We start from the raw sequence: 11,968 nt of genomic DNA on the forward strand, positions 1-11,968 counted from the left end.
ATGCTAAATTAGCTAAATATTTACCATAAACAAATTTTTTAATATGTCTATCAAACCCCATTTAAAAGAGATTTCATTATTGAAATAACCATATGTTTAGTCAAAATTATAAACAAAAAAATTTATTATTTTTTCATTGCTTATGATTTGGAGCATGTTTGTAAAATTAATAAAAAATACATGGTTTTGTAATACTTAAATACTAAATAGATGTTTATATTTTAAATACCTTTTGAAGTAATATTAATAAAGGAACTTTAGTCAACATTTTTCACAAAAATCATATTTTGAGATGAAGATTAAATAAACTCTTTTAAAATAAATTTAAACTTTTTGGGAACTGCTATTTAATCAGTGAAAAAAAAGGTGATTCAACATCACAACAAGAATTTAAAATGTGTAATACTTAAAAACTAAAGCTAAAAGATATAATATTTTTTTTGGGGAAGAGGATAACTGAAAGAGATTTTATATCATCAATTTTTGAATGCAATTTGATTAGCATTCGTTAATTTGTAAACTTTTCTTTTAATATTTAAATTTATAAAAGAAAATTTAATGACTTTCAAAATTTCTTAGAGAGTTTGAATGTATTTTAGTTATTTTTAGTTATTTCTATTAAAGTTAAAATTTATTTCATTTCCAAATTACTAAGTGACCTTTATATTTTTCTGACTGCATCCATGTCGCTTCTTTCTTCCCTTTTGTCAAATTCTCAGCTCGCCGCAGTCGCGCAGCCATTGAGTTATGGCAAACATGCGGCATAAATTATGGCTCTGAGGGAGGAAAAGGGAAAGGAAAAGGAAAAGGGAAAGGGGATTGGCGGCAGAAGGGGCAGAAATGGCACGGTTGGCAGGTTGAAGGTTGGCTGCTGGGCGCCTAGGGTTTGGGCCAAGAAGCAGAGCATTGACATGCCAAGTGCGAGCTCTGTGAGTTCAGCGAGCTCATGACATGACAGTTGCTCATCGTCAGCAGGATATCTCCATATATGTGTATATACATATATATCTTTATGAAGCTTTGAGGGGGGAACCTCCCCACGATGATGTTTGATTGTCGGCTGATGAAGACGATAACTGTCTGGGGCTGTCGAGCTGTTGAGCACTTGGAGGTGCAGGGACCAAGAACTAATTCACCCAAACGCACACAAATTAGTTGTGCAGGAAATGAAGGCGCACTCACCCAATTAGGGTGTCAATATATAGAAATTATGCCTCCCAAGAGCCAAGGGCCCAAGGTCATTGCGGGCTGCGTCTAATCAATGATTGATTTCCATACTTTAGACCCATCCGCCCATGGGCATTCGCCAAACAAAACTCAAGTGCCCAATAAACTTGACTCATGTGCCCCCACACGGCGCATGATTATTGCGTATACGCAACGGGGTCACTTCAACATTATGAATTATGCATAACATGGGGTATTCATAATCATTTCTGCGGTGCGTTTACCCTTATCTCATCCCCCTTCCCTATTAAAATCTGCGCTTTGGCTGCCATAAATGTTTAACGCACCTGCAGCGGCTGAGGCCCAAAAACAAACAAAAAATCTGTCGGGCCAGCTGCTCATCCGTTTCACAAATACACTCTAAAATACTTGTTTGAAATATTAAAATAAAAATTTGTGGTTCTTAAAAAAATGTTGACTTTCTTTTGAGCACAATAAATAATTGTTAATGAAAAAAATTGGTTTCCCGCATACACTTAAAAATAATATTTTAGCATAAAAATATTATTTATTGTTAAAATATACAAGGTAATTGTAAAAGTAGACTCTATAAAAAATAATATAGTTCGATGATTCAATACGTAAAAAAAACATAATTTTGATCTTTTCTAAGTATTTTTCATATACACGATTAAAAAGTTATCACATCAATGAAATTAGTTTTAAGAAATCTATGTTGCAATTTAACTTTTAATTAAAAATTTTTGTAGCATTTATTTATCATAAAAGTCTTAAATAAAATTATTTTTGAATAATATTTTATAAGTTGGTAATAAAAACTATTTTAAAACTATTATAATAAAAAATTAAAACCACCGTTAAAAGTGATTATTTATATAAAACTTGTAACTGTTATGGTCCATTGTTACAATATTAAATTGTTTTCTTTTAGAAAAATTGTTCGCTGTGTCATACACCTTTTTTTCAATACCTGATAGTGCTGATTTATTTTTCTACGTGTTCATCAGAAATAAGTGGGGTATTTGTCGGAATATGTGGCGTACATAACAATGATCCCTTTTATCCAGACAGCTTTTCATGCCTGTTATTTGCAACGATTGTGTGAAAGTGGCCAACATTTGGGTGGAGTTTGGTTGGGGTGGCTTTTTCAGGTACGAGGTCGTATTAGCCAACAATCAATGAGCAGGGTCCCTGGAGGAAGGCCACCGGTTCAAAACCCCTTTTTGCCATCATATGATTATTATAGTTCCATGCATTCAGAACATAAATCACATGGCCACAGTTGAGACACGTCGCTGGCTGTGTCGTCACCTATCATCCATCCATCCTTCCATCCAACCAGCCAGCCGTTCATTCATCCATTGCTTTATTCATCCGTTCGTTATTTATTCATAGCAAATGCTGTTACCAACCCCTTGGTTACCAACCCACCCTCCCCCTCCCGACGTTCTTGCTGTCTAGCTGCATGAAATGTACAAAATGTTTGGGCTTAAATAAATACAGAAAACCTCAGTGCGAAAACCGAACCGAAAAGCCCCGACCGCAGTAACAATGCGTCGCTTGTCGCTATTGTTGCCAATGCTCTGCAGCTTTTGCCAAATTCGCAGTGATGGGGTCTACTGTCGAAACCAATGCACACAAAAAAAAAACTAAAAATAAAGAAAAGTCTTTTTTAATAAATAAATCAAGGTTGAAGCAAGGTATTTTTGCAAAATAGCCCACGCAAATATATCTTATGAAAAAGATGTGTATAAATAAGATTTTGAACTAGAATATAATTGTATCATTATATAATCAACCAAAATGTGATTGATTTAGATTTCGAATGATTTATTATTTTTATGTCTTGGTAATTAAAATCCGATTTTTCTGAGTGCAACCAGCATCTCCTGCCCTCCACATCTCATTGTGTTGTTCTAGGTACGTGTGTGTTTAGCGTAGCGTAAAATAAATCATTTTGTTGCGGTAAGCACACACACACATTCGGTAAGAGGGTAAAGCTGAAGATTCTCGGATGCATAGAGATAGAGATGTTACGATAGCTGGTACAAATTGCCGGCAGCCAGATGATGACTCCTCTGTAAGCCGTAAAAAAATTAGTTGAATGAATAAAAATGAGTCATTTGTATGGGGAGAAATTCGAGGAAAATTAAGCAGTTGAAATCGCTGGAAAACTTCCGTGTGAAAATGTGTGATAAGCTGGCTTAGCTGCTCTCAAATCTACGTAATAAACGTGGCTAAAAATGCTCAAGATTGTAAGGAAAATAAACTGTGGATAAGCGAAACCCGAGTTGCATGAAAAGTTAGTTTGAACATGGCAGCAAGAAATATACAAGTGTGTGTTGAGAAGTTATCCAACTCAGGCCAATAGCTTTTTGATAATTTACAGCAGACTACTCAGAAAAATTTAAGAGCAAATAAACGAGCTAAAAACATGGTATAAACAAATGAATATGTATATATAATATTATTTTGTTAAAAAAATCAATATATTTGTAAAATAAACCAGTAACCTAATCAAATATTAAGGTTAAGCTTTTTACGACTGTGATCATTTTATTGCTCGTTTTTATGGTTCTGCTTTATGAAAAATAAACGTCAATAAAGTCTTCGATTTGTTGGACACATTTCTGTATTATTTTTGTGTTATTTTACCCATGATATTATTTGAAAACAAAATAAATTTCAAACCAGTGGTTGTCTGTCAAGCGGAAAACGGAAACAAACCAAAAGCTTAGCCGCAAATAAATACAACCCAACTGACAAACTACCAACAAATAAAATGTTTTTAAACCATATAAGATAAAACAATGTAAAATATTGTGCTGCAAAATTCAGAGTGCTATAGACTTTTGTAAGTCTTTAATCGTTTCACAAATTTACTACAATTATAAGTAAAAATAATGATGTTATGTATACGGTATTGTTTGAATATTTAACAAATTGTAAAATTCACAAGCACTCAGTAATTTAATTAATAAAACAAGGCAAAACTCTGTAAATTAAATTTTTCATTTTGTAAATAATTTAATATAGGAAAATAATGTTTATGATATTATTTAAACATTCATCAAATTGTAAACTACACAAGCCCACAGAAAAATAGATCAAAATTTAATCAGTTAAGGAATAAATGGAAAAAAGAAGAGACTGCACAATTAAGTTTTTCATTGCCAATTTATTCATGACTTTCTCTAATTAACTTTTACGCATTTGGACTAGACTGAAAAGCGATAGAAAGTTGAAGGCTATGCCGCATATAGGAGTACTCCCACCTGGAATTGTGCGTAATTCAATTGCTCAGAACCCCGGATTCAACTGACCGGAAGCACTAAAAGCTGACTGCCTGCCTGCACAAATATAATTAAAATGCTCCAGCACTTGGGGGGAAATGTATAAAAACAGGGAAATAAATAAGCGCAACACAAGAGTAAAACTTGTCATTTAATGTGCTCCGTCAAAGTAAAAAGGATCTAAGGAAAATTGATGAGGGGACCCTCTGAGAGGAAAACTAATTGAAGTTGTAAGTCGTGAGGAAGGTTCTCAATTTGACTTAAGTCCCCGGTTCGTTGGTGTTATTTAAGAGCCACGATATTTTTTGGTTTGTTCAATTTCTCGCACTCTAAGATCTGTCTTTACCCGAATTTTTCCAGAACTTTCTGTTGCATTTTTCTGCCCTTTTCCCACTTTTTGCCGTTTGTTGTTGCCAATTTCAAATACACGAATGTTAAGTTATTTCCGTCAAAAGAGTAATTAAACGTACAAAGCAAACGACATTTCCACACATTTCAGGGACGTCGAGCAGAAAGGTCCAGACAAAAGCGAGGGTCGATAACAAAAATATAAGGAAATATTAATTTTTAATAATAATTATTATAAATAAATAATGAAATAAAATAAAAAAGAGGGCTGCCAAAAAAAATATACAAAAAAAATTCATTTTCATATAATATAAGAGAAATTACGATTATAAGAACCTTTAACTTTGCTGCGAAAAATATCTTAAAACTTAAAAGACAATCCAAATGCTTTTATTATAATCTGTAGCTTCATGTATTGTATTAAAAAAATTTGTAAAACAATAGAAACTTATCCAATTAACTTTGGGCCATATAGTTTACCAACATTTTTGGTTTTTGAAACTTTCATTTCTAAATTCTTTTATATAATCTGATAGTGATAAATCTGTAAAAAAAAAATTACTATGAATAATTGAACTTTTAATTTATTAAAAATAGTCAATTTCAAATAGCCCTTGTAAACGATATCTTAAATTTGTATAAAATTACATACTGAATTAATTAAAAATAAGCAGTTTTACTTTAACTCGTTTAAAATTAATATTTATAAATGTGTTTTAATCACATCTTTTTGAGTGGCTCTCGTTGGGGCATCCAGGCATTTGTCCATTTGGCTCCTCTCTGGCTTCTTAGGGCCCGGCGGTCATTGCGGCTCAGTCCGGCTCTCTGTGGCCTTCACACAAGCAAAAGACTGCCAAAGAGGTCCTGGGAAACCGGGATGCAGGACGTAGGATGCAGCATGCTGGATGTTGGATGCTGAAGGAGGGCACTGTCAGTAACCTGCGAGCAAAACATTGTAAATAAAATGCAGCAGGAGATTCCGAAAGGGGAGGTAGTTGAGTTCTGTGTCTGGCTTGCTGACCTGCGGCGCTTTTGTGTTAATTGCGGTTGCATTTAATTACAGTTCGCTGCAACCGGCCAGCTTTCTCTCGTCTTCTCTTTCTACCTGCATTGCATTTTCCTCCCCATTTTCCTTAAACCAAGCCAAGACTTGTACTAAGCTTTTAATTAAAATTAAAAATATTTGGTCTACTTTGGCAGCTTGACTTTGTAGTGTTTGGATCTACACTATGCTAGCCATAAACCGAATTTGATTTATGTGTGTGTGTGTGTGTATAGGCCAATCGTTATAAATTCCAATTGCACTTCATTAAAGGTAAAGTCAAGTTTATTCAACAATTTAAAGTTCGAAATTTATTTGTAAACCGCAATGATGTCTACAATGCTAACATAAGTACCCACAACACCGCCAAAAATACCAAAGCACAACAGCAGCATATTGATGATCAATTTTATACGGAATGGTCCATAGCCTTCGGTATATTGCACACAGATCTGGAGTAAAGCCGGAAATATAAGCCCCAGGATCGACAGGCAAAAGGATCCCACCAGCGAAAGGAAGACCGATAGATCCGGAATGGCAACTGCACAGGCAACTAAAAATGAATGGGTATTGATATTAATATAATATGTATATATTTAAAGTCTACCTTGATTTAATATATATTAATTTGAATTGATTTGAGTCAAGAAAAAAAAAATAAATATTCAAATTATCTTAACTTTGCGAAAAATAAACCGTTTCAAAAATAAATATAGAAATTGTTGAATTCTTCTCCATTATACTTACAAGTCAGCAGCACAATAAGAGCTCTAAAGATCAGTTCATAAAGTGTATGCCTGGATTCCTTAAAGTGCTTGGACAAGTATTTATCCCACAGAATATGGGCTGTAACATAGCCCTGCAAGGCATACGAAATCCAGGTAGTGATGGCAAAGAATACTTTAACCACCTGAGCGGGTCTGCAAAAAGGGATTTTAAAAGTTAAGTTAAACTTAACTTGAGTAATACTCAAATAAAATTAAAAACTCACATATCAGACTGCGGAATATTTAGGGTAATGCTGCCCAAGGCCTCATCGCCATATTTCCAGTAACCAAAGAAGCCAAGGAGTACATATAAGCCCAGCACTATGGACATTCCACCGTTCATAATTCCACAGGGGCGCACAAAGGCCCTGGGCGTGGCCATATTTTCCTCAATCGCTAAAATCTTAAATAGAATCATATGTGATTATATTTCTTAATTGTATTATTTAATATAATTAGAGAACTTACAACACCCACAGCTTCCAATGCAAAAAGTACTGTGCCAAAGAATGTTGGCAGCTTTGTGACGGCCACAAAAGGTTCTCGTTCACTTAAAGGAGGTAATTCCCCAAATAAGTAGTACAAAATGATACCAAAACCTAAAAAAAGTTAAAAATCCAAATAAAAATTAGTTTTTAAAATTATTAAAAATATATAAGTAATGACAATTTCATAATTAAGTCACTAATATCTTTAGAAATAGCTTTACAAAATATTTATTGATTAGTTAATTTTTATACAATAGTATTAAACTTTTCAAAATAAACTTACCCACGAGTAATAGAAGATTTGCTGCACTGGAAAAGGGCGCCAGTAGTTTTAAATTCTTGATGCTGTATATCAGCAGGAGTGGAACTATAATTATGCACATGTATAAACGGACATCCCATTCCACCCCAGTCCACTCGTTCACCAGCTGCTTTATGCTTTCAGCTATGAAAACCACATAGACGCAGCAGATGCCAAAATGATAGAAGGCCAGGAAACCATCTACAAAGGGTCTGCGAAAAAAGAAGTTTCATTTAGTTGTTTTTATTAGTTACAAAAATATAAATTTTTCTACTATGATTTCGTATATAAGGGTTTATAAGTTCATAAGAAAAGGTTTAAATTTTAATAATATAATTGGGGTCAGATGGTCACAGGTTTTTTTAAGCAAAAAATGTTAATAAGTAATACTCGACCTAAACACTGTTTAAGTAAGCAAATTGTTTTTTAAAAGATTTCTTGTACTTGTTTTTTGTAACCTTTTGCTAACTATGGTTTGATAACATTACTTGATTTCTTGTTACAATGAAAATAAATACAAGACATTCTTACAAGGCATATACATATTTACTTGTTATTGAATTCGACCGATTAAAAACAAGATAAGATTTGTATTGCCAAATAATTAAGTCATTATACAGCACTTACAATGATTACAAAGATAATCAATGTAGAGTGGAGGTTGCCGAACTACTTAACTCACATTGCAATGGGTGCTAAACAACGCAGCCAGGGTGGACCTTGTTTTAGACCCAACTTCATGGCCTGTGAAAAGCTGACATAGGGAACTCTTTGTTGTTTGCACAATTTGTACATGCAACTGATCTGTAAAGACAAATATTAATATAAAGTAAGCGAATAATACTATTACTCTCGGACCCACCAAAATATGCAGACAATACAGGGCCAGTGATCCGATGATCAGTGTGAGAATGGTTCCATTTACATATCCCGCATGAGAAAATGCACTGGGCATGGCCAAAACTCCTGTGCCCACTGAAGCCTTGAGAAAATGGGCAAATGTTTGCCAGTTTCTGGTGGAAAAATAATCAACAAAATATTCCACAATGGAAAATCCAAAACTTACGTTGTGGGATTCTTAACATTGCGGTGCTGATGAGGATCGTAATCATCGTTACTGCCATTCGCTGGTTTTGTTGGGGTCGTTAATTCCAATGTTGTTGGGTAAACCGTCACAGTTTTTATATCGTCGCTATTAAAATGGCAATGAAAAAATTGTTTTTGAGGTGAATTGATTGATCGTTAAACGGCGCGGGTTATAAAAACAATAAGCGCCAAGGAGGTAACTCGGTAAAAAATGTTTTCCAAAATTAACTGCAGTAAAAATATAAAAACCGGGATTTAGTTAGGGCAAATGTTCTGTCATTTATTATGTTTGCGCATCAGTTGACTAATTTGTTTTTACGATCCCGAAACCAGAAGAACACATAGACAAAACTCACTTCATTGCGATAAAGTAGCGAACGAGTATTTGATAAAGCTACTTGTGCTCGGGGTCTATAAATCTTTTATCACACGCAATTAAACAAGATTTTTTCTGTGCGATTGCGAATTCCTGGCGTAACCAGGTTTTGAAGGTAGAACCGTATGCCTAACTGAACGGACGGATACTAAATTTGGGATCCCGGTCGAAGCCGCTCAACACCTCTCGTTCGTAAACCGTGCTGATAATCTTATAAAGATAATTGTACGATAATCAGCCGGTACAAAATTATTTTCGGGGAATGTGGCAACTCAAAACGCAGCGAAACGAAATATATGCCAAAATAATGTGTGCGTTTTTCATTATAAACAAAGACTTTGCAAAAAAAAGTGAAACAAGACTTAAGTCCGTATAATGGCCCTAACCTGTTTGGCGATCGTTTTTGAACCTCCCGAAAAGTTCATTAATTGACAAACTCTTTACCTAATATATTATAGCGAAGGCTGAGAGCAGACCAACACCAAATGTTTTCAGTTAGCCGATTTTTACACACAAGATAAAAAGCTTTACTGCTTTTGTATTTTACTTTACATTGCCCGCACTGTGGGTCGTTTTGGAAAAAAGTTCTGAAAAATCGTTAGAGATTTAGACTTAGGGATATCATTTTAAATAAATCGATATTTTGATATTCACTTAATAGTTAATTGGTCAACACTGCGGATGTGTAATGTACATAATAGTATGGGTTAAAATGTTTTATAGACAGACTACTTACTAAACATAAATTGACAAATAACTTAAACTTTTAAGTTACCTGATAAGTACAAAGATTATTTATTTGTTTTTATTTTTTTTGTAATTTTTATTGATTGCGCCACAGAAATCAACAAATTGAAAATATTATGTTGCATACTTTTGACGCCTCTATAAAAGCTTTAAAAACCTAAGTGTTTTCTGTGGCACCCCTTTGCCATTTATTTTCTCCAACTTAGTAACCCATGAAAATTACATCACATTAAACATTTAATAATTATTACCCCAAATAAATCAGTTTTAGAAATAGTGGCACGCGATCATGTCAAAAAAACTGTTTCGTCCAATAATTCAACCCGAGATCCTTCGACGGCTGTGTGATAAACCAAAGCTGAGCAGCAAACCTTCAAATACTCCACATCCTCCGAAGGATCCTCCAGATGAGGGTTACAATCCATCCAGTGTGGATCATGATGCGCTGGATGTGCCCGCTTTTGTGAGTCCTTCGTCCTTTCGCCAGTTTAGTTCACCCGATGAGAAGTTGGGACCGGGAGCTGGAAAAGCTTTGGAGTACAAGAATGCCCAGTATTTTGGATATCATCGATTCTCGTTTATGAATTTAGTGAGCACGGCTACTGAATTACGCGATGAACGTCGTTTGGATGGAGGTCTTCAGGCATCCATAGAAGCTGATGAAGAAACCGTTACTGAAGAATCCGAACTGGAGACCATGAAGAAACTGGAAGAGGAGTGTGATGGAATTCTTGAGGCTCAGGCCAAGCAAATCGAAGAAGCCAAATGTTCCACCAAGGAGAAGCGTATTCAGGATATGAGCGAAGAGGAGTTGCAAGAGTGGTGCAAGAAAAAGGAAGAAGATATCAAAAAGAAGGAGCAGCAAAAAAAGGATGGAGAAAAGCCGCAAAAGAAACTCGAGGATATGAGCGAAGAAGAGTTAATGGCTTGGTGCCAGAAGAAAGAATCTGACATAAAAGCAAAAGAGAAGAAAAAGCAGGCAGAAGAAAAGGCTAAATGTGAAGCAGAAGAGAAGAAAAAGAATACGGAAGCCAAAAAGAAGTATGAAGAGGAAGCAAAGAAGAAAAAGGCAGAGGAAACTAAAAAGAAGCGGGACGAAGTAGAGAAGAAGAAGAATGAAGAAGCTAATAGAAAATGTGAGGAAGAGAAGTTAAAAAAAGAAGCGGAAGCTAAGAAAAAGTGTGAGGAAGAAGAATTAAAGAAAAAGTGTGAAGAAGAAGATTTAAAGAAAAAGTGTGAGGAAGAAGAAAGGAAGAAAAAGTGTGAGGAAGAAGAACTGAAGAAAAAGTGTGAGGAAGAAGAACTGAAGAAAAAGTGTGAGGAAGAAGAAAGAAAGAAAAAATGTGAGGCAGATGAAAGTAAGAAAAAATCTGAGGAAGAAGAAAGAAAGAAAAAGTGTGAGGAGGAACAACTAAAGAAAAAGTGTGAGGAAGAAGATAAGAAGAAAAAATGTGAAGCAGATGAAAGTAAGAAAAAGTTTGAGGAGGAAGAACTAAAGAAAAAGTGTGAGGAAGAAAAGAAGAAAAAATGTGAGGCAGATGAAAGTAAGAAAAAATGTGAGGAGGAAGAACTAAAGAAAAAGTGTGAGGAAGAAGATAAGAAGAAAAAATGTGAGGCAGATGAAAGTAAGAAAAAGTGTGAGAAGGAAGAACTAAAGAAAAAGTGTGAGGAAGAAGATAAGAAGAAAAAATGTGAGGCAGATGAAAGTAAGAAAAAGTTTGAGGAGGAAGAACTAAAGAAAAAGTGTGAGGAAGAAAAGAAGAAAAAATGTGAGGCAGATGAAAGTAAGAAAAAGTGTGAGGAGGAAGAACTAAAGAAAAAGTGTGAGGAAGAAGATAAGAAGAAAAAATGTGAGGCAGATGAAAGTAAGAAAAAGTGTGAGGAGAACAACATCTCTGATGAACAAAAGTCGGTACTACGTGTTTTTTCAGATTTTAAGCTGAAGTGTATGGACGCTTTGGAAAAAAAAGAATGTGAAGTCAAGAAAAATAAAGAGGTAGAGGAAAAGAAAAAATGTGATACAGATACGAACAAAAAGGATGACAAATAAAAAAATATTCTGATTAAAACAAAACCAATAAACAAAAATAAGAATTAAAAATAAAAAAAATCTTGCTGTAAAGAAATATTGAGATTAAAAATTCAATAAGAAAAATACTTTTTAAAATTTGAGCAGGAGTTATTTTAATTAGAATAAATAAATTAAAAGTAAAACAGAAAAAAGAAATCCACCCAAACTAATCAGTTATTCTAAAATGAAATAAATTAGCTTTCCGGTATTTTTTAAGTTGATAAACTTTAGCTAAGCTTTTATGAAAAACTGGTATATCTT

At 34.3% G+C, this 11,968-nt stretch overlaps 2 protein-coding genes across 2 annotated transcripts; one reads left to right on the forward strand and one right to left on the reverse strand.

The window, feature by feature from the left end:
• Positions 1 to 6,155: 6,155 nt before the first annotated feature.
• LOC108145712 (proton-coupled amino acid transporter-like protein CG1139) lies at positions 6,156 to 9,124 on the reverse strand. Its single transcript, XM_017271273.2, has 9 exons — positions 8,870 to 9,124; positions 8,494 to 8,619; positions 8,290 to 8,440; positions 8,110 to 8,231; positions 7,410 to 7,639; positions 7,107 to 7,237; positions 6,863 to 7,041; positions 6,619 to 6,791; positions 6,156 to 6,424 (listed from the first exon to the last, which is right to left on the reverse strand). The coding sequence occupies exons 1-9, from the start codon at positions 8,872 to 8,874 to the stop codon at positions 6,183 to 6,185; spliced, it is 1,359 nt and encodes a 452-aa protein (XP_017126762.1). The 5' UTR covers positions 8,875 to 9,124; the 3' UTR covers positions 6,156 to 6,182.
• Positions 9,125 to 9,877: 753 nt separating this feature from the next.
• LOC108145611 (axoneme-associated protein mst101(1)) lies at positions 9,878 to 11,942 on the forward strand. The gene is made up of 2 exons (XM_041708475.1): positions 9,878 to 11,548; positions 11,925 to 11,942. Exons 1-2 carry the CDS (start codon positions 9,926 to 9,928, stop codon positions 11,940 to 11,942), a joined length of 1,641 nt encoding a protein of 546 aa, XP_041564409.1. The 5' UTR covers positions 9,878 to 9,925.
• Positions 11,943 to 11,968: the final 26 nt, after the last annotated feature.

The sequence above is a fragment of the Drosophila elegans genome, unplaced genomic scaffold, assembly GCF_018152505.1.
Source record: "Drosophila elegans isolate 14027-0461.03 unplaced genomic scaffold, ASM1815250v1 contig_208, whole genome shotgun sequence".
Taxonomy (NCBI): domain Eukaryota; kingdom Metazoa; phylum Arthropoda; class Insecta; order Diptera; family Drosophilidae; genus Drosophila; species Drosophila elegans.